The sequence below is a fragment of the Rhinolophus hipposideros genome, assembly GCF_964194185.1.
Source record: "Rhinolophus hipposideros genome assembly, chromosome: 6".
Lineage (NCBI taxonomy): Eukaryota > Metazoa > Chordata > Mammalia > Chiroptera > Rhinolophidae > Rhinolophus > Rhinolophus hipposideros.
In genome coordinates this window covers 93,694,849-93,718,760 of record NC_138052.1, presented here as the reverse complement: position 1 = coordinate 93,718,760, position 23,912 = coordinate 93,694,849, and the positions used below count along the sequence as shown (strand labels likewise).

The 23,912-nt window shown below is 38.4% G+C and overlaps 1 protein-coding gene across 3 annotated transcripts in view; it reads right to left on the bottom strand.

Moving 5' to 3' along the window:
• Window positions 1-23,912, bottom strand: part of LOC308499174 (nuclear body protein SP140-like protein) — a 47,281-nt gene that overhangs the window by 8,692 nt on the left and 14,677 nt on the right. For all 3 annotated transcript variants that reach the window (XM_081052136.1, XM_081052138.1, XM_081052137.1), the window contains exons 2-9: window positions 18,723-18,885; window positions 17,442-17,610; window positions 15,283-15,366; window positions 13,913-13,966; window positions 11,184-11,333; window positions 9,293-9,382; window positions 7,500-7,553; window positions 1,014-1,118 (exon numbers count right to left, since the gene is read on the bottom strand). In XM_081052136.1, coding sequence (XP_080908262.1) covers window positions 1,014-1,118; window positions 7,500-7,553; window positions 9,293-9,382; window positions 11,184-11,333; window positions 13,913-13,966; window positions 15,283-15,366; window positions 17,442-17,610; window positions 18,723-18,885 — 869 coding nt within the window. The remainder of the gene's footprint in view (window positions 1-1,013; window positions 1,119-7,499; window positions 7,554-9,292; window positions 9,383-11,183; window positions 11,334-13,912; window positions 13,967-15,282; window positions 15,367-17,441; window positions 17,611-18,722; window positions 18,886-23,912) is intronic.

Below are 23,912 nucleotides of genomic sequence, written 5' to 3'. Positions count from 1 at the left end.
CAATAAAAGGAATGAAGTACATGAATGAAACTTGAAAACATGCTGAGTGACAGAGGCACGTATTATATGAGTCAATTGATATGAAATGCCTAGAATAGGCCAATTATAGAGCAGAAAATACATTAGTGGTTGCTTACAGCTGGGTTGTGGTGTGAGGTGGGAAAGGGCATTGACTACTGTGAGACATGGTGTTTCATTTAGTGGGGGACAAAAATGTTGTAAAATTAGATTGTGATGATGGTCGTATAATCTTATGAAGATACAAAACAAACAAACAACCCAACAAAAAATTCTACACTCTAAATGGTGACTTGTAATGTATGAGTTATATCTTAATAAAGCTGTTTAAAAATAGTTATGATGCAAACATTTGTAATAATTGGTGTTTACACAACCATAATAAGAGAAATCTGATATGATCCATCATAACAGGCAATGATTGCAAAGCTTTGTAATTTAAAAATCACAAAATATTTTACATTTATTATGTAAATTAACTCTCAAAGTCACACCATGTGGGCAGGTTTTAAATTATTGTTCCTTTTTCAGACTCAGAAAGATCACCTTCTTTACTTGGTCACTCTTGGCATAGTTGAGGCTGGGACTCAGGATTTCTGATTCTAAATTCTGCGATCTTGTCACTACACCAAGCACCCTGCCCTGGTGATCGTCCTCCAGAGGGGACATAGGACATGGATGTGGAGGCTGAGGGCCTCTTCCCTTTTTATTTCTGATTCAAGTAAAATATACAATATTTTCACCCATAGACTGAAGTTCTTGCACTTCTCTGTTTTCTTGGGCTTCCTCATAGACACCTCCATGTGGGGGTGAGCACTTGACATGTACCGTTTCTTAAAGTATGAAAATATCATCTTAGGAATCCCTTCCTCCTTCTCTCAAGCCAAACTTGGGCCCCACTTCCTTGAACGATGTGTAATTCACATGGGGAATTCCATTATTTTTTGGGAGCCTACATATAGGAATTGTAAATTAAAGTAGACTATGAAACCTACCTTGTTTGAATTTGTTTTTGTGCAACATCCCCTTCATTTCACCACAGGTCACAGGAAGTATTTCCCAGTGAAAATTCACACTTCCATCTGTGTGCTTTTTGAACCCTGAAAGAGAAGATTTCTTCATTCTGTCTCATTTTGCAATTGCCCATTACCCCTTCTCCCATGTTGAAGCCGTTCCTATAAAGACGTAGGTGTACTTAGGAAACTTTATTCCACAAATCTCTAGAGTTTCCAAGTCTTTCTTTTGGTGGCATTTTTGGTACATAACTATAGAATGTCCACTTTGATTTTTGTTTCAAATCTCACACGAAACAGAACGCTTTAGCAGAAACACCAGGCGTTGATAAAACTCTCTTAACTCCCAATGTAGTCAGCCCACTGGTTCTTGTATGACAATGAAACATACAGCTGCTGTCAGTTCTGCAGGGGGCTCTCCAGCTACACTATTTCACTGCAGTTAGGTAACAGGAGACAAAGTCAGAGACTGGAGATGCCTCTTCCTATGTGAGTTGACTGAGTGAGCAGAGAAAGGGTAATGATGGTATCCTGATGGAGATGGCGTCTGCCTGCGGTTTGTGTCCTCTGTGTTGCCTCATTTCTCCCTCACATCAGTTTTCTCCATAGCTGCAAGAGGAGCACAGGGAGTGCTAGAACAACCTGCGAATTGCATGGCTGGCTGGGCCATGGCAATGTGACCATGGTGGGCCCTTCTTCAGAAGCTACACCCAAGACACTGACTGTCTAACTCTGTGTCTTCATCTCCTCCTGTCCAATACTCCTCTATTATGGCTCTGTGGTCACTGAAGACAACCGTCCCCAGAAAGGGATGAGCTCCTTCCTGCATCCTCATCAGGACAAAAGCAGCGGATGATAAATGGTGTTATATAGACCGATTCTGAAAGTTCTGGGTTCTGTTCTGACCATCGTTGGTAATGATGTCTCGTTCTTCCCCAACCAGTGTGGAGGGCACAGCCTTGGAGTGCTGAGGGGATTCAGATTTAATTTAGGTTATACTTTATGGAAATTCCTTTGCCTGCTTGCACCTGACCCTTCTGGATGAAAATTCTGAGTGAGAATAGGAGATAACTGGGAAAGAAAGATGAAGTTACAGTCTGTGGAATGGTACACACAGATTTTGTGGGAAGAGCAAAAATCCAGGTAACTGAGGAGGAAGCACCTAGAAGGTATGGGAGATGGAGGAGCATTAATGATATCTGTCTTTCAGAAGTGCCCTGAATTCTTCTTTCTGAAGAAAAACACCCTGGTACAACTCTTCTACCACAAAGCTGCTACGTCTGCCATTTTGTATCAGATACAAGGAAGTGGGGGCTGGTGCCCGCATCTGCACATCCCATGCAGAATACATCAGGACACTGACCCCACATTGATTCTCAGTTATTTGGTGAAGGCTTGTGGGAGGACAAATGCCATCTGGTTGGTTGGTGTCACGGACAGAGAGGACAGATTGGATGGACTGCCCTCAGGCAGTGTGTCTGCCTGCTTCATCAAGGACTAGACACAGTGAACAGAATGGAAAACTCTAAGGCTTATAACTGGCCAGGAGCCCACATTGAAGGCACTGTCCATCTTCCCCCAGCTGATGTATGTCTCCTTAGAGACCTTAACAATTGTAAATGCTTCCCTTTTATGGGCACCACATTCATTTGCCTCTGATGCCAACATGGTGACTTACATTTAGATCGTGATCACTGGAGACCTAAAAGAATTATGGTTTATGAAATTTGTTAAATGTGGCAGGAAACAAATTAAATGGATTTGGTCCCAGCCCCCACTGGTCAGATTAATCAGAGTGGCTGGTGAATTGGTGTTCTAATGGGAAATTGCCAGAGTCTGCTATATAAGGTGAATGTGTTGGGAGGTGATTTTATGTGGCATTTCCACATGCCTCACACTATCTTTTCAAAGATGTTAGGACAACAAAGTGCCTTGGAAACAGCTAGAAGGGTTAATGCTGTTTCCTGTCCAGTATAGAGAACATTTCCCTCCTGAAATATTCCATGATATTAAAGTCTCCCTCTTCTCCCCAGAGGAGATTTCTTAAGTTCCAGAGGGATGGTCATTTCTATGTCTTGATAAAGATTTGGATTGTACAAGGAGAATACTTTAATCACAACTATTAATATTTGTGCATCTCATTACAAATTTTATCTCAAAAGACAAAGAAAATTACGGTAAAAAATGTTGAAGTCTAGTTAACAACATGTATGCTGACATGTTTGGGGGGACGTCCACTGACGTCGGCAACTATGAAATGTTTCAAATTTGAAGATGGTTAGCATATGGAAAGAGAAATGGATAAATGGATAGAAATGTGATAAAGCTAGAACAGTACATGTTAATTGTGAATCAATGTTTATTTACTGTAAAATTTCCCATTTTCTGTACCTTTAAAATATTCATAATTCAATAATGCGGAGAAGAAATTTTGGTGACAAAGAAAAGCTTATTAACAAAAATGTCAGTTACAATAAAAAGAAAATATTCATCAGTCACACAATAGATTCTAGAAGACAATGAAGTGATCACATTATTATACTGAGAAGAAATAAACATTCACCTAGAATTTTTCATTTAAAAATTCTATCAAAATAAAGGCAAATTTGCACATATAACACTTGGTAGGTTTGCCACTTAGATACCCTCACTAAAAGAACCAGGTGTGAGTTCAGGTAGACAATAAGTGAAACCAAAGGAAAAAAGTGATCAGATCATAAAATGATGCAAAACTCATTTCAGTAAACATTGACTGCAAAATGATAATAGCTTCAAAATTTATAATTACACGAAAATAAATAAAATGTTAAACAGCAATGGCTTAATGATAGAGATGGGATGTTCAATTTGAAGGAATTCATACTAAAATCCTTGTCATTTTTTGAAATTAAGGCATGGTTAAAGAGATTACAGAAATTTTATCTCCAATTTCCAAACCAGCAGAGAAAAAAGGTAGAATATAGAATTCTATCTCAATTGATCAGAAAGCAGGAAAGAGATACAAAAACCCACAAGAGATACAAGAACGGTTAGCAATAAAATGGAATATAAAGGTCCACATATATTGGGAATCGTGATAAAAGTAACCACTAAAATTTAACTATTAAAAGATTAGGATTATCAGAGAAGATTACAAAAAGCTAAGTGTCATTACAAGAGACATAAGACAAAGCTGCACAGGAAGGCTTAATGAAAAAGGAGTAAAAAACATAAAACAGAAAAGATAGTGTAACAATATTAGCAACACGCAAAAGAGATTTGAAAGCAAAAAGGATTAATAAGGATAAAGAGGAACACTCTGTAACTATAAAAGAAGAAATACTCTAAGTTATAACAGTCATGAACAGCCTCCAACTATTTAAAATAAAACAACAGTAAAAGGAGGGATTGGCAAATACAAAATCATGTGGCAGAATTTAACACATCTCTATACAAACCTGATGAAACAAATACAACCTAATTTGCTATGGACCAGTAGATTTAAACAAGGTTGTGCTTGAAAAAGAGGGTGTATATGGAAGAAGCCAGAGTCCAACAAATAGTTGAAATGTACATTATTTTAAAGTGACATAAAACATTTACAAATACTGATCATAGATTAGGTTCCAAAGGGACTTTCATCAAATTTTAAAGTATTAATGAAGTCAAGGCTTTATATTGTGTTCCAAACATAATTTTTCATTCTTAATTTACTAACAGAATATCTGGATTCAGGGAAATGTCACAGTGCAGACAAAATATTATAGTTCATAATTTCCCTTAGAGCTGGCAAGACCACCAGTTTAAGATTTGAAGAGTGAGATGAAAGCAGAATATTATGGGAAGAAGGTCACTCTAGGAAAGCATCACACAAAAGGGATAGACCTCTGGAGGAAGATATCTTTTGCTTTTCACCATTTCTCCTTTGGGTGGCGTAGAACATGGACACGTGACTGAAGCTCAGTAGGCACCTTGGACAACGACATGATCTTGAAAATGGCTAAACTGAAAGATAGAAGAAGCTTCAAAATGCACAGGGCCTAACATAGCCAAAACTATTTGGAAAAGGAGAAACAAAATTGTAGGTCTTACTACCTGAGTTCCAGACTTATTGTAAAGCTAGAGTAATCAAGATGACATACTATTGACATAAGATGGACATATAGATAAGTAGAACAACAAAAGAAGTCCAGAAATACACCCAAACTCACATGGCCAACTGACATTCAAAAAAAAAAAAAATGTCAAAGCAATTAATTCAGTATAGAAACGACAGTCTTCAATACATGATGCGGGAACAATTAGATATCCATACGCCAAAAGAAACAAACCTTACCTAATGTCATATGCAAAAATTAAACTGGATTATGGATCTACATGTAAGAGCTAAACCATAAAACTTCATGAAGAAAACATAGGATCTTGAATCAGTCTAAGATTTCTTAAACAGAAACCCAAAATCACAGATTATAAAAGAAAAAAACGGTTAGACTTCATTAACATTGAAAAATTTTGCTCACCAACAAATTGAACCAAGAAAATGAAAAGGTAAGCCACAGACTATAAGACAACCAACAAAGGACTTGAATCCAGAGTATATAAATAACTCTTTTACCTAAAGAAATGAAGAGATAATCCAAACAGATAAGGGCAAAAGATGATAATACACTTCACCGAATGAGATCTGTTGATGGCAAGTAAATACATGAAAAGATGCTCAGCACTGTTAGTCATAGGGAAATGCAATTAAAACTACAAGAAAAAAACATTACACATCCACTAAGAATGACTAAAATAAAAAAATAAACTAACGATACCAAGTACTGGTGAGTATGTGAAGCAACGGAAATTTCATATGTTGCTAGTGGGCATGTCAAATGGTGTAACCACTTTGAAAAACACGTTGGAAGATTCACAAAGTGTTGAATGTGCACTTATGTTCATATCGCCCAGTAGTACGACTTGTAGTATTTATCCGAGAAAAACTAAAACATATGTCCACCCAAACATTTGTATGAACATGCTCCTAGTAGCTTTTTTTGTAATAACGCCAAACTGGAAATAGCTCAATGTCTATCAATAGAGCTATTGCTAATAGATAAGCAATTTCCTGTATATTCAGACAAGGTAATACGTCTCAGTAATAAAAATGGAGTAACTACTGATACACACAACGATATGGATGTGTCTCAAAAGCATTATGCTAAGTGAAAGGGAACAGACATAAATTAACTACATATTGTATGAACTCATTCATATGAAATTCCAGAAAGAAAAACTATAGTGACAAAAACAGATCAGCTGTTGTCAAGAGCCAGAGAATGCAAAGAGCGACACAAGTGGACTTTTGGGGATGACGTTCTATGTCATGATCATGATGGTATTTACATGACTATAAACATTTGATCAAACATATCCAATTAAAATTTTAAGGTGATGAATTATATTGTATATAAATTGTATCTCAGCAAAGCTGACAAGAAAAGTAAAAGCATGCATGATCTATATAATGAAAACCATAGAACTTTGTTTGAACACTTTTTGTTTGAACACCTTTGAACACCTTTTTGAAGAACAAAAAAGGTGACTCGAACGAATGCACTTTCCAAAAACATGTTCCTTATTTCCTTCTGAGTCCTCCTCACCCATCAGGCTTTTAGGCTCCATAATTATACGGACATCCGTTCAGGATGATTTACGGATTCTCTGAGACAATACAGGTTTTCTCCCCCAGGCTCTTCACCTCCTTCTGAGTCCTCCTAACAATCTTTAGCATCCACATTTCTACAAACAAACTGCTCAAGGCAATGTAGGCTTTTTCTATCATTCTACTTACAATTCTTCAAGGCTCTATGCACTGCCCAAAGCCACTGCCACATGTTTAGGAATGTGTTAGAGCCATAACCCACTTTCAAGAACCAAAGTCTGTAGTAGTCCTATATTGCTGCCATAACAATTTACTACAAATAGTGGCTTAAAATAACACAAATTTGTTATCTTACAATGAATGTCAGTTAGAATTCTGACATAGCCCTCGTTGGCTAAAATCAAGTTTTTAGTAGACTTTCATTCCTTTCTGGAGGGTATGAGACAATCTGTTTCCTTGATTTTCTTATTTCTTAAGGTCACCCACATTCCCTAGTCCCTTCTTACTTCTTCAAAGCCAGCAGTATTGCATCTCTGACCATTCTTCCATAGTCACTTCTCCCTCTCTCTACAGAAGGTTCTCCACATTAAGGTCTATAGGAGTATATTGGGCCCATCCAGGTAATCCAGGACAATCTCCCCCATCTCAAGGTCCCCTGTTTAATTATATCAGTAAAGTCTTTTTCCCACATAAGAGAACAGATTATAGATTCCAGGGATTAGGACATGGACATCATTGGGGGGGCATCATTCTATGTACCACAACATTATAAATAATAATGATGAAACTCCGGCATGAGAAAACTCATTTCTAACATCAAAAGCAGGTAAAATCATTCTTACTTCTTTTCCTCTTGGCTTTTCCCAAAGTAGAATTGTTTCCAAGATTCATAGTATCTAGAAAATAATAGGTGGTGGTGACAAAACAGAAATGAATAAATAAAAGTTACAAATCTTGGGATGGCTTGAGTTTAATAAAGATGTTTGATTTATTGCTTCTGAAAACCTACTAAATTGAGAAGTAGGAGCTCAGGATGGGCCCTGAGTCTTCTTTATTTCTCAATAGCACTTTGAAAAATACTCTTAAATACCTCTGTACTTCAGTTCAGTCAGGGATAGGAATAGGTATTGTATCCTGTTTAGGTCTTAAGATTTTTGTGAGACGTCAGAGACCCCTCTGCTGTGTCCTCAATGATTGTGTGGAGCAGCGGAACTAATTTATCCTTTTATTTGTGTAAAAAATAAACTTGTACTGCACTTGAACCATTGAACTTTCATACCAATTAGCCCAGCCCACCTACTTCAAAATGTTTAATGTATATCATCTAAAATTCCAATAAATTAATTTTCTTATCTTCAGGAAAAAACAACAATATTTGAATCAAACTTTTGTAACAAAGAAAGATATTTGTTACATCAAAAGTTTAAACTGCTTTTAACTCTTTTCTAATTGCCTGTCCCCTAAATAGATTTGTTTTCAGTGTCCACAGCATATGGAAGTAAAGGAAAACACAACCAGTAACCTATAACTAAAAGAGTTAAATTTTATGACTCCTCACATTGTAGAAGAATTTGGAACATAAAGACAAGATGATGATTATTTCTGTCTCTTCCCATCTAAAGGAAAGAGATCACTACCAAATGGAGCAAAGACCCACAATCCTTTAGCCCATACACAAAAATCAAAGAAGTTTTGAAAACCAACACATTTTCTTGGTTTGCAGCTAACTAATTTGGCAGTGAACCTGCACTTGAGCTTCCATGAGTCCCTGTAAAATCTTTATTTATCACACTTGTGAATTTCCACAATTTGCCGCAGAAACATTAATACTGTATATTTAAGATTGGGATTCTTCCCCAGACCCTGTTGGGTGTTTGTAACATATAGGATGTAAACCACAGTGTCTTTCTAAAACAATAAAACATTATTATTTTACATCTGGCTTCAGAGGTTTTGAATAAAGGATTATGGATGTTTGCTAAGGGTCCAGGCTGTTCATTCTGCCTCTTCTGGTAATTTTCCATGTGTAATGTGTAAAAGATTACATGTTTTCAAAAGATTACAAAAGTTTTCATGAAGGAATTTCTCCTATGTGGAATGGGGGTAACTACGGCATCTGGCCTACCTTTTAGATTGTTGTAAATGTAAAAGGATATTTTTCTTTTTTCAAAGATATTTTCAAATATCATGATATAGGCCAATATGTTGGAGGTCACGTGTCAAAAGTTATAAATTAAATTTGATGGTAATAACTAGAAGTTTTTCCTTCTTTCAATAGATTGCAGGACAAGAGTTTTTGAGTTTTGAACAAGTTTGTGACAAAACTAACAATTGGTGACTATCTCACTTTCTCTGCTCTCTACAAACTAGGTGGTGAGTAGGGATGGACATTAGTCTATAATCCAATACTTCCAGCGATAAAATGGCTGAGAACATGTAGTAAGACGGCACTGCCATTCAACCAGGGCCATCTTGTAAAGCCTGAATTCATAATGATTTCTTTCTTTGCAGTTTTCAAAATGGCCACATGAGATCAATGCCGACAATAGGCTCCCAGGTGTGGTGCGTGCTCAGAGAAACAGGAGCTCTGAACTCAGACTCCTGATGTCCTGGACCCAGTGATGGCTGTCCTTACCCTTCTCATCAGGACCACTTCTCAGGTTAGAGCTCCCAGCTCCTGGGTTCTCCGTCACACCAGACTGTAAAGAGTCTTCATGTCTTCTCTCTGCAGAAGAAGCAAATGTCCCTTGAAGGTCACAATGTATGACAAAGGAATCAACAGAGAAAATACTAGGGAAGCTGTGAAAACCAAGGGCAAGGCTGTCATTTCCTCAGACCTCCATGATCTGCCTTTTGTATTCATGTGTCTTCTAGGTCAATAATTTATTCTTCACTGTCCCCAGAGTCTGGGGCTGAGATATTTTACCCATGGTAAAGGGAGAAAACAATTATTTGTTCTCAATAGTCTGACATATTCTATGACAACTAACATGTCAGATGAGCTTGTGATGATAACAATGTTTGAGGACCATTTCCCTCTTTTTTTCTACTGAAACCAGTTCTGGTGCCCAAGGTCATAATGCTGGACTCCCTTCTGGCTCTCCATTTTAATCTCCACGTAAATTAAACTCACTGCATGAGGCGCTGGCCCCCTCCCCTTCCTATCTCTAACCAAGGCCACCTGGGCTGCCTCCATGGGCCCTGATGACATGTCCCACACATTTGCCTGGTACCATGATTCCCATTATACGTTCTTTCTGTCAACCTTCCCTATTATGTAAGACGCCTTGTTATAGTCAGTCTTTGCTTGGGCTTGCCATTCAATTTTTGGGTTAAAAAACATGTCTTTTCCTTCTTTATACCTACCAGATATACAGAACAAAAATTGACTTGCTTTCTGTGGTTTGGTAGCTCTGTTCCTGGACTAAATTGTAATGAATGAAGATTTTTTATTTGCCTTCTTAAAAATGAGTGGGCACCTCTCACTGCCATTAACAAACCCTTTTCCCTGTAATCCCTCTGCAAGAGATAGCTTACCCCCACCCCATCCTTTCCAGCTGCTCAGCTCTGCCCTTCCCTTTATGCCTCTCTTAACTCTGGGGTTTTTGCTTTTATTTGTGTGAGGAGAGGTCTATTTTTATCTGAGAGGGTTCCAGGGCCATTTTAATCATTGTGGACACCTTACCTTTTCAGTGGCATTAGGTACAGCCCTTTGTGCCTTTTTCCAGGCTGCCGTCTCCTCAAATCGGACAATGATTTGTATGCTCTCTCTTTACCTGGTCCATTCTTTCCAATTTTTTGTTCATTGCTCTTTATTCATTTTCTATATAGCTTTCATTGTGCCTCCACCCATTTTTGTTTGTTTGTTTATTGGTATTCATTTCCCTCTGTATCTCATTCTCTCTTCATACTCACTTTCTCTACACTTTTTATTACTGTTTCCAGGGCCCAGCAGGGTCTAGAGAGCAGCAAAGGAGGTGTCTAAGACACAAAAGGTGCTGAGAGTGAGGGTCTCCTTAACTGTGCTCTAGGGTCTCCCTTGCCTCACCCTAGACCTGGCCCTGCTGTCCTCTATGTAATATTTCAGTTTATCTATTCTGTTATGTTTCCCACTCTCTCCTATTCTATCCCTGTTTCTTAATTATTATTGTGATCTGGAAATGCCTCTTCTATATAATTTTTTCCCTTTATACAGAGGGTGCCAAAAAAGTGTATACACATTTTAAGAAAGAAAAAAACTGTATTAATATATGCCTATAACAAAAGATGAATACAAGTCACGTTTGACTTCTGCAATTACAAAAGGTGCTCAAAGTGGTTACCATTAGCATCCAGACACTTCTGATTACGGCGAACTATTGCTTGAGCAACGTTGACCAAAGTGTCCACATGTATACATTTTATTGGCACCCTCGGTATTTTCTTCATGTCACCAATGATCTTCCCCTGTAATTTTGTTCACCACTTCGAGTCCCTGTAATTGCCAGTTCCCCTGCACACTATAAAACCCAGTCACTCAGCCTTACCTGCTGGCTCAGACTCTTGGACACGTTGTTCACCCGCTTGTTGGCTTTCTAGTGCATTATTGTTGTCACTGGTTGTATCTTTTCTCGTTGCATTGAACTGCTCTGTTTCATAGAGGTGCTCTGAGAGTGTGTTTTCAGGTGGGGTTGTATCTAAAACACATTTTGATTTATAAATATTTAATTTGACCCCTGTATCACTCAGGATCCAACAGTAAAATATAAACCTCTCCAAGCTATTACAGTAGAGGGAATTGAATCGAAGGGGTTGGTTACACAGATGTGAAGAACTGAGAAGTCAAAATAGAAGAATAGTCAACAGAAAGCCATGGGAGGGATAATGCGTAAGCCCAAAAAGGCCAGGGTCGCTGGATGGGTAGAAGCTGGACCATGTCTGACCTGCTTTGTGAAAAGTAGAGTCATGGAGGAGATGCAGCTGCTGCCAGAATTGCTGTCTGAGGAAACGGTGGGAAAAAACCCAGGTTCTCCCTTGCTCCCACTCCTTATTCTCTTGCTAGTGTTGCCCATGTTTGGAACCCAGCAGGAAGCCAGCAAGCAAGAGAACTGGCAAGCAAGTCTGAAGGGGCCAGTGGTCAGAGAGAGAAGGCAAAGCAGAGCAGAAAACGATAAGGAATGAATCCCTATGAAAACCACCCAGGACCAGCATAGCCTCTCTCCCATGCTGAAACCCTCTGCTCATTATGATTCCACCGACCCATCCCACTCATTCCCACCAACCTCAATAGTGTATGAATGGATAAATATTTTTTCAGTGCATTTTGATTTTTTCATTTAGTGCTATTTTTTTAAACTATAGCAGTTTATGGAAAGTATGATTTAAAAATAATTCTCACAGTATTACTATAGAACATGGGCCCTGGTGCATGCCTTGTGCCACATTCACAGTTCCTTGGGGCCTCCTCTTGGGGCGGTGGGCATGAGACACAGCCCTTCTCTCGTCTGTGCATGTCGCTGGGTCAGACTCTTGGACACACTTACCAGTGGGTTGGTGTGCAGCATTTGGGTTATAATGTCCTTGCTTCCTCCTTCCCTCATGTCACACACACACACACACACACACACACACACACACACACACACACACGAAATTCTTCTCTTACGCTCATTACTAGTCACAATTCCTTCCACTAACACTTTCCTGTTCCCACAAGCTGCCCTGGTACGTGCACAGCTAAAAATTTGGATTGATTCATGTTGTATATTTTACATTCTGAAATTTTAACTTTCTGAATAAATGTGATTTATAAAAGTATAACTATGCTTTCAAAAATCACTCTGAAAGTTATTTCTTTTGTAAAAATGTATTACTAATTTAGAACATCCCTTCTAAATAACACATGAATCTACATAATGGGGACCTTCCATAGTGTGGGAAGTTCCCTGAGACTCTTCCGTGACACTCATTTCCAAACGAGAGTCATGGAATAAAGACATGAAGTTTATTGTAGTGTGCTCTAAGGATGGGGATCCGGGGTCCTCACTATCTTCCTGGGATTGAGGCTCGTATCGCTTTTCTCACTGCTCCATGGCTGGGGAATAATTGAATCCACAAAGGACATATGTGAGCAGAGAATATCCCCAGTTTACTGCAGTGGTTAACGGCTTAGACTGTGGCACCAGATACAAATAATAATGATTATTAAATACATCAATATTAATAAATGCATGAAACACTGAGGAAGTACCAGGCATGAGAGTGAAGCTTGACGCGACACAACTTGTTTAAAATCCATCCCCCTCTGAGCTGGGTACTATTATCACATCCATTTTACAGATGATGAAACTGAGGGTCAAAGAGGGGCAGTCACGTCCCCAAGGTCACAGGGCAGAATCTGAAGCCAGGCGGTTGGTCACCAGTCCTCCTGCTCTGACATCGCAGAACAGTAGAGTCCAATTCCTAGTCTCAGTGTGTAAATTTACACAAATATCCAACTCTCTAAGCTGATTCTTTGTCATCAGAATAATGTGGATGATGTACCATCATTTTAAGGCATTTGAGAAGATTAAATATTATATTGCCTGTGTGACTATAAGCGATATTGTGACTGATAAGAAAATTAAATCATTATATCTAATGCCTTAAATTTGTAATATTTTAATTAATTTAATAACATTATTGAGGGTTATAGATTAAGGGAAAATCAAGGGTATAAGCAGTGGCTATTGGTTGTTAAAGTGCCAGTGCTTTTTCAGAGGCCTGTCTGGTGTTTGGCAGGCAGCTCCTGGCCTGCTGCCCCAGGGTTGATGGGAGAGGGTTTGCTCGGGAGACACACGGTGTGCAAGGTCCTCTGTGAGGGACCCACCAGGTGAGGGACCCTGGCCCCGGAGGAACACAAGCCACTCCCGCCCCCACCACTCTCACTGCAGCGCTGCCCACCCACTGCTGGATGTGACCTCAAAGCACAGAGGCCTTGGCTGGATTCCAGCAGGATGGAGATAGAAAACTGTGAAGGCTGGAGCACGGACAAAATCATCCTGGCCCAGAGCCATGAGGAACTGGCTGCAAGTGTGTTTAAAGACTATGGGCAGAGCGGACCTCCCAGGCAACCAAGAGAATGAAGACCTAAATCCTTGGAGAAATCGAGGATGCGAGGATGGACAATCCTGGGCAATCAGTACTATAAAGAAGCAACACCTTCCCATCCCCACTCTCACGCCCCAAAATGGGACAAGAACAGCAAAGGATCAAAGAACAGTCAGCAGGAACAGACCATTTTCATGCCAGGTGTTTGTGTACATCCAGGAGAGGGAGTTTTCAACAGTTCCTAGGGAACAGAAATTAGAAGTTTTTTTCAGAAATTGAAGTATGTGCCGTGCCATTCTCCCCTCATCCCTTTTTAATTTTTATAAAGTAGAACTTAAAACCCCCTCCAGGTATCAATGTAGAGCTCATCTGGACCTGGAAGAACCCACACGACTCTTGCCATCACCTGCACCCTGAGAGGACATCAGCCAGGCCATCTCACTGTGTGTCCTCCAAAAGCTACCCAGATAACTGGCAATGGCTTTTCTTGTCGCCCACGGCCATAGCAAACTTGCCTTTGTCCCCAGAGCTGCCGCTGATAAGGTAAGTGGCCTTACCTTACTTCCTAGGAAGTCCTGGTGCCCCTCTCCCCACCGCTTCACACCACACCCTCCCTCTGCATCTCTTCACTCTCTCTCGCTGGCCTTTCCCTGAGGTTCAGTGTCTGATTCTCCTCCACTTCTTCCAGCTCCTGGTATTCCTTTTGTATTTCTCTTTCTCTGCATATGTTTCCCTAATTTGGTCTCATGTTTCTGTCTTTTGCATGAGATTACCTGGGTGTGTCCAGGGTTAAGAACTCAGGCTCTGGGTTCAGAATGCCTGGGTCTATCCCTGCTCATTTGCTCCACACACCTGGTCTTACTGATTTCAGTTTCCTTATCTGCAAAATGGGCTCATAAGTAATACTAACCTCTAATGGCAGCTGTGAGCACTAAAACCACAACTGCCAGAGTAAATGTTCAATAAGTGAGCACTTCATAACACTTGTTTTTATTGTGTTTTTTTCCACCCCTTTTCCTTGTCTTTCATTTCCCTTTCTTCCTTTTCGCAAAGTACCCACATACTCTTCTCCACATCTCTACAACTTCCTGTCATCTTTCTCTAGATGACTGCCTTTCTCCTTAAATATTCCTGCTCTTGCACATCATCCCCCACATTTAAATCAGTTTCTTCTTCTATGATCATCAAGGGTTCCTCTTTGAGTTGACCTTGGGTCCATAGTTCTTAGCCCTTCACAGTTTCGTGCTGATCTTCTCCTAAGGGCCCTTGTAAATCACAATTGCTTCCAGGTCATTATTCTCTTTAAATCTGGTTTCCTGACTGACACCCTGGGTTTCTGTTTTGTTGAATTGGTCATTGGGTCAACAGTGGCTTGTCATAGCCACTCCTGCAGGATCAGCCTCTGGTCACAGGCTCATACAAACACCCCTCCCTGCCTTCTACATGCTCCTCAGTGTTTCTTCCCTGATCTCCAATCTCCACTCAGGACACCACCCCAATTCCCTTTCTCCTTTCCTCTCATCAGATGAGAATCGGTTTTTATCTGGTCGCCATCACCTTGTTCAAGCTTTAGCTGGATATTATGGCTGTCCACACTCTCAACTCTGTCACTTGCTTGGTGAAAAATTTTCTCTTTGATCACTGAATAGAGGGAGAGAGAAAACAATTAAAGGTCTTCATTAGAGACCACAGACATCTTAAATTTACACATTTAGGAATTTTCAGCCCTTGGGTCGCTCGGGGCTTTTGGGTCCCAATCCTCATGGTAAAGATCCCTCCTCATCCCTGGGACAGAAAGGAGAACTCCCAACAAGGGAGCATTTACGTTTCCCACACAGAGGGGAGTGTCTCAAGTGTCAGGATGAAGGAGTCATGGACATATCGTGAGCCTGTTACTCGTGTAAATTCATGTAAAATTCAGATGTCTGGAAAAGCACAAAATAAATACTGCAAGTGAAATGTGTTTCCTCACCTGTTCAAACTGTAAGGAAGAAACAGAGGGGTTTCCTTGGTAGAAGGATTAGGATCCTAGAGAGAGTTCGCGTGTATAAAAGAGGAAGCCCAACAGCTTTACAGATGGGGCTGGACAAGAGGGGGGGTGGACTTAGTTGGCTCACGGAGGGTGAGCGCTTCCCAAAGGGACATCAGAGGACAAACCAGAGGAACTAGACAGGCCTCCCGGAGGCCCAGATCCCAGGAACAAAGGAAGGACACTCTCTGAAGCTGAAAGCAGGAGAGCACATTGCGGTGTTGAGGGACGTCCAGAGATGCCTGGACCAGGGACCCAGGAGGCTGCCAGAGAGGGCAGGCAGGGCACCAGCCCAGGGCCCCTGCATAATGGTGACCCAGCAAATGTAGAGAGAAAGGAAGTAAACCAAGGAGCCTGGGGATGGGTATCTTTGGAGAGTCCAGGGAGATGGAGACTTGACTGGCTGTGGGTTCACGTTGCTCAGAGCTGATGGCAGATGCATCTTCTGGGGCAGTAAACCTGCAGGATCTCTTTAATGTCCAGTAAATGAACTTGGAAAGCCTTAGCTTTAGATGCCAGACCTTCCAAAATCCACTTCAAATTTATCCCTTTTGAATCAACTCCCAAGGTCTGCTTCTCAGTCTCTGATTGATAAAAAGCTAATTGTCCTTGTTTTGCAGACACACTGGACCCTTTCACATTCTATGCCTTTCCCCTTAGCATCAGCCCTTCTCAGTTCACATAACCATTTGTGTGTGTGTGTAAAATGTCCATCTTTTTTGGAGATCCTGGTTGATATTAAATTGCTGAAATAAAAAGTATTCTAAACAAGTAAAAACAAATTATTGAGAGACATATTCTTTACCAAGTACCAATTAAAAAGTACAAAACCATGCCTTCTCAGGACAAAGGTGGAGAATTAAACCGATAGTTTTGTACAGTATCATCAATCATCTCTGGCAGAGCAACTGGTTTTGTAATATTGGATTATTTATCATCCAGTTGTAGAGAGTGATTTAATAAAGTCATTTCTCCTTCTTTAAGAGCAAATTTGACCTGGGGTTAACTTTCTTGCCCATTACTCTGGAAACCAGATAAAGGAGGCCTCTCTGTGGTGTTTCTAGGGCAACACTGGCTTTAGGGTGAAAAGTGACCTGCGACTGTAGGTAGACAACTTGCGTGTGGCCTGGGAGGGACTGTGTGTGAACTATCAGCCACTTTCGGTCTTCCTTCAGTGTGGGGACGCTTGTAACTTGGCTGTCCCTCGTGAGGCTCCTGGAACTTATGACTACAGAGTTGTTACATGAGACTTTGACTCCCATGGGCATGGTGCTGCTGAGCCAGGGTGGATCCTGCACCCACAGCTAAGCTGTCACTCAAGGACGGTGGCAGTCAACTTGGTGGGCTGCTGTGTGGATCACTGCAAGGGGGCCCACGGAGGAGGAGCAACTGATGCTGCCTTACTGGGAGGCTGCATGTCCTGTCATTTGTCCTTCTAAGTAAATGTGATGCCACTGTGGGTCTGGTTGTCCTGTGAGTCTAAATGCCTAGTTAAGCAGACCTCTGGGTGGGTGTTGTGCCAATAGCCATCGTATCATAAGCTTCAAGAGGTCTCAGGATATGTGTGTTCTCTTAACTGCTGTATCCCCACTGCTATCCCCATGTGAGGTATATGGTAGGAGCTCAATATGTACCTGTTGAAAAAGTTGACCCTAGACATTAAAAGGTAGATAATAAACCTAATTACCATTTCTGAAGCTTTCATAGACATTGTTTAAACCAGGATAGGTCCTCCTGATGACATTGCTGAACAATACTTCCAGAACTGGCAGGTCAAATGTCTTCTCCAGTTCACAGAGAACATTGTATACCACTCTCTGTGCGGGGACCTGGTTTCTAGAAGAATCTTCACAATCCTTAAAAAACATTGAAAGAAGAAAATATAAACACAGATTTCCAAATTACAGAAGAGCTCTAGAAAGGGATTTTACTGATAACGTATTAAAATTTTCCTACATTGGTATCTTGTCAAGTAATGTTTAAAATGTCTATGGATTTGTATGGCTACTAAGTGAAATAAGTAAATCTTTCCTCCTTAAAAATGCTCATTTGTGAATCTGATCTCCTCACCCTCGTTTACATTAGATGGAAGAGAGAACAATTCTGAAAAGTAATAATGGGTTCAATTTAAGTAATGTGTAGCCCTTTCAGAGCCTGGCAAAATATGTTAGAAATAAGCTTAGCAGGTAGGTGATGAGCAGCGATTCTACTGACTGGACAAACCTTGCCCTTCCTCAGGACTAACTTGGTCTGGAAGAGCTCAGGGAAACCAGATGATGACTTTCTTCTTACTGTGAGCTTTGCCACAGAGAAAGCATCTTCCTATGGAAAGAGAAGTCTTGCATCTCTATTTCTGCACCTGTTTTTTGCTAAAATTAACCTAAATCCCAAGATTCTAGAAATACCAAAAGTTAAGGAAAAAAAGAAAAGGAAACTGAAAATTGTTGGAGAAGAAGAGCAAGCATCTACTTCCAAATTTGTCTTAACAAAACATTAATTCTCTGTGGGTTTTAATGTTCGCAGATCTAAGTATTTAAATAGCTGTCCATTCAAATGAAGTGCTGTGTCAATTATTATTTCTCTAAATCAATTCAATTTATTCATCCATTCATTAAAATAACTTTTAATTCTTAGTTTATGCTACATTAGATGCATTTCTACAAGGCATTATACATTTATGGAGCACACCCACTTAAGATCCATCCTATCTCCAGTGCGATTTGCCCCAACTCCAGTGCGCACCATGGAGCACCGTTCCTTCAATTAGGAACAGGACTGTCTCCAGTGATGCCTGCTCCTTCTCTCCCTTTTTACCTTATAGAAACACTTATAACAATACCTGAGAAGGTCCCCAACATAGGAGACAACTCAGTCGGCTAGATGTAACCCTACTTTGATTGCAGAATATGTAAGCATAACTAAATTCGGGGCTGGTTTATCAGATTGTGACATATTAAACCTCACTTACTTCATATGTTTTATTGGAGATAAATCCATAGTCACGGAGAAGTTCAAGGAAAGGAAATGTTGTTTTTATTGCATCTGAAATCTCCACCTTACATTTTTTGAAGTGCTCAAGTACAGTCTTACAGATAAACCTCTCTTCTATATTCTGGTCTTCTTCAAATATCCTAGGGAGAAAAGGTACCATGATAAAATAGTCATCAAGATTTTGAGATGCATATGGCGGCTGTAACACTGTAGATGTGATAGACTTGAAGAACCAACATATATAAAATAAGTGGTCCTGAGCAAATAGAATGAATGGAATTGAAGCAATAAAGAAAAAATAATAGAAGGAAGCATGGAGCATAAGAAAGACAGACATAAGATTGAAAATGTCTTATGAGATGTGATATATATACTATATCATATACGATATATGTATGATACACACACACAATGGAATATTATTTAGCAATAAAAAAGAATGAAATCTTGCTATTGAGAAAACATGGATGGACCTAGAGGTTCGTGAAATCAGTCAGACAGAGAAAGACAAATACCATACGATCTTACTTAATGTGGAATAAAAAATAAATAAATAAATGAATGAACAAAACAGAAACAGACCTGTAGATACAGAAAACAAGCCAATGGTTGTTAAAGAAGAAGGGATGTTGAAGTAGAAGAAGGGAGGTGAGAATTTAAAAAAAAGAAAATTTGTGTTTAAATTTGGAAAAAAGTGAGCTGGAGTAAACAGGTCATCCACAGAGGAATAAGATACAATGGAATAACAATAGAATCTAACCTTAAAAATTCATCTTCATTAAAAACTAAGAGAAAATAAATCTCAGAAGGAAAAATACAAGGTGTCCTCTGACCTACAGCAGTTGAGAAAAATACCATTCTGAATTATAAAACTAGTTCATAAATGATAAGATGTGGTTTAATAATGATGTGGTAGGTATAAATTGAAATTTCACAAGAATATCAGTCATTGCTCCTGGGACTTCTGCTTTATGTCAATATAAATCTGTCTGTGGTATTGTATTATGTAGTGAATCTTTTTAGGCATCTGAATTTCAGAAATGGCTTCTGTTTCCTGTCATAGTAATTGTTAACTAGAGTCTATAACGATGGTTCTTAGTTGATCATTCTGTTTCTCTGACAATGTTTTAATACACATCATATATTTCTAAATGTTATGAAAATGTATAAGCTTTCTTATTTCAAACCAGAAGAGAATCATTGGCACTTCCCAGTACCCAGTATGCATCAGGGAATAAGAATGTCACATTATTGTGTCAAATTCTGTAAAAAACAACAACAACAAAAAACCAAATTTCTGATTAAAGATAAGAGGCTGAAGATAGGCATTTGTTTTCTCTCTTATTAAAGACTCCATTAAAATGATAATCTAGAAATTAAGTTCACAACGACCAAGAGAATGGTAGAGAGGCAATGAGTAAATGAGAGATTTCAACTAAAATCTATAGGACAAAAAAATTGGTCAGAGGAGTTTACAATGGCAATTAATTGCCATTGTAGGTGAAGGTTGCTCCCAGCCGTTAGGTCAGGAAAGCAATCAGTGTGCCCTGGGGAATCTTGAAGACGCAGTGAAGATTGAGGGACACATGGTGCTGAAAACTGACTTGTTATTTGAAAAATAAAGAACAGGACCTCGGACCCTCCATCTCTTGTCTTGCATCCTGACTACCTGCCGCCAGGCAGCCTTTCAGTGGCAAATATTGCTGTCCTTTTGTCACCAGGTGTTAATGTTGCCTGTTACTGGATTTCATAAAAGGGAAATACATCATCTGTGCTTCTGTATCTGACTTCTCTTGCTCATCATCCATGTTGTCAGAGATTGAAAAATCTTCACGTCCAGTTTTTGACTCTTTGCATATGCAAAAATGATAAAAATATACAGGCTCTGTATTTAGCAAGAAAGATATGTCTAATGTTGTGTCCAAAAAATAGAGAACACAATTTTTTTTAATATCCTTGAAATGCATATGAATATGGATCATCATAATCTTGGTCACAATACAAGTATCAAAATGTTATAAACAATAGAAGCTTAACAGGCTACATGTAAAAAGAAAACACTCAGATTTTTATTAAATGAAACAGAAAGCACTCTGTTGGGTAAAAGATGAAATGGAACTTGCAGTTAGAGGCTAGTTTGAAAAAGAAGAAGAAAAAGGGAAATAATAGAATGAGATTGAGTAAAGATGGTTGAATATTAGAAAACCTGTTTATATAATTTATTACAGCAATAAACAAAAGCAGAAAAAAGTATACAATTATATTGGTGAAGAATTTTAAAAGGAAATTTGAAAACACCTAGCAGCTATTTTTAGAAAAAAATACATGAAATGGAAGCTATCACAATATAAAATTTCAAAAAAAATAGCAAATACTATAGTAATCATTGAAATGATGAGGTCATTAAAAAAACAAACAGTGATGCCTACCATATACATTTTAGCTAATGCAATAGGATAAGAAAATGAAGTCATTGGTATAAATATAAAATAAGATACAGCATTATGTGGTCGATGATTATGTACAGAGAAACCCTACAGACATAACTAAAATCCCTAAGAACTAGAAAAAGTATTTGCTAAGAAGCATGAGTAAAAAAAAAAAAAAAAAAAAAAAAAAACAAGTACATAAAACACATTTTATTTGCAGCAACATATATTGAAAAGAAATAAAATAATACTTCAAATACAATAGTAAATACACATATACATATTTATAAACAACTGAAAGGTATAAACCTATATGAAGGAAACTATAATGTCTTATTGAAGACAATTAAACAAAATCTAAATAAATGGAGATGTAGAAGGTGCCCCCAATTAGGAAAACATAGCAGTTTAAAAATGTCAATCCTTCTGAAATTATTGTCAAAGTATGGTGCACTTTCAATTAGTAATCCCATTGAAACTGGATAAAGTAATTTAAATATTTGTATGCCAGAACAAACATCTGAGTCAAGCAAAGTATAAAAAGAAAGTACATAGAGGAAGATTTAATAGATTTAAATGTTTAAAATGCACTTAAAATATTAAAAGACATTGTAGAAAAATATCGTCAGCACATATGACTAAGGGTAAATATATCTGATATACAAAGACTCCAGCCTACTGATATAATCCCAAAGAAAACAGATCTGAACAGGCACTTAGAGAAAGGAAAATTAAAATGTCCAATAACCATGTGAATACATCCAAAGTAAAACATCAATGAGAAACCGTTGCTCACCCATTAGATTGGCAAACACAACTTCATAAGGAACACTGCAGCACAGCAGAAGATTCAGAGAAACAGACATTCATTGCTGGTTTGAGTGTGAATTGCGGTAGCCTTTACAGAAAAGATCTGGCCGTGTCTACTAAATTTTAAGATGCACTATATATTGGCCTAGCAGCCAGCCCCACTTTTGGAACCTATCCTATGGAAATAAAAACATTGATAAGCATCTTACAGAAACTAGAGCTCCGGAAGTTTCACAGCGTCCCTATTTCCCCCAGGGGAAAACTAAGTCTTTACAGTGTTAAAGGGTCCGAAAAAAATCCAATCCTACTCTTGTCTTCCCTAGCTCACTTCTCATTGGTCAAACCGCCTCTTTGCTGTTTCTTGACCGCACCAGGCACACTTCAGCCCTAGAAACTTGGTGCTGGCTGTCTCTTCTGTGTAGTGTGTTCTTTGTCCAGATATCCATGTGGTGAACTAACACCCTCATCGCCTTAAGGTCCTTCTTCCATGTCACCTTCTCAATGAGACCTACTTTGACCAACCTATGAAAGCTACAGCCCCCCACTCTGTTCATGTACTCCCTACCTCCTAATCTAGTACTATGACTTTTTACCATGTCCTTATTACTCCCTAACATACTAAATTAATTACTTATATATTTTATTTAGTATTTATTATCTTATAATTGTCACTGTCCTTCCCCAGATATATATGCAATTAGGACAGAGATTTTGTCTATTAATTTTTCTTGAGTACCTGATATACACAAGGTGCCAATAAATACTTGTTGATTAGATACTCATCAGTACAAAAGCATTTATTGAAGCATTGTCTTAAGTAGTGAAAAAAAAACCAATAATAATAACTTAATATGACCCCCAAACTTAAAAGCAACCTGATTTTCCATTTGGATGAATAGTTGAATAAATTATGATAAATCCACATTATTGGAACACTACATATCGTGTTTCCCAGAAAATAAGACCTTGCCGGACAATCAGCTCTAATGCATCTTTTGGAGCAAAAATTAGTATAAGACCCGGTATTATATTATATTATATTATATTATACTAAATACCTGGTCTTATATTATATTAAAATAAGACCCGGTATTACATTATATTATATTATATTATATAATATTGTATTGTCTTATCTTTTATCTTATCTTGTCTTATATTATATTATATTATATTATATTATATTATATTACCCGGTCTTACATTATATTAAAATAAGACCAGGTCTTATATTAATTTTTGCTCCAAAATATGCATTAGAGCTGATTGTACGGCTAGGTCTTATTTTTGGGGAAACACAGTAGCTATTTATTTTTAGTAACTTGGTGAAAGATTATAGTTTTATAGATGAATAAAAACATTAAGTTTAGATTAACATATTATGACTCTATTTTTATATAAGTCAAAGTAATAAAAATCTTATGTGTAATATTTGGAAGAAATGTTGGGAAAGGCATGTAATGCTACATCCAATGCTGTTAACATTGCCTTAGTGAAGAGTGTAAGATTCTACCCTGGTCCCATCAGATCCTTCTTTCACCATTTTTTGATGAGATCAGAGGAAATAGAAATAATAGTGCCAACAGAACAAGACTTTAGAGTAAGTATATTTAATACCACATAGCTTATGAATTAATATTGTTTTCATAAAACAATAAACTAGGAAACTTAGAAATTTAAAAGTTAGCTTCTCAAATTTAAAAATAAAGATAGGCAAAGATTAAAATTTTTAGAAATAAATTAAACCAATGGAATGGAAGACTTATGCTGAAAACTATAAAAATATTGCACATAAAAATTAAAGATCTAAATTAATAGACATTCTTTTTTTTTTAGATTGGAAGACTCAATAATTTTAAGATAATTCTCCCTAAATGGATCAATACATTTAATGCAATTCCTATCATTTCCCCAGTGTCCATTTTGCA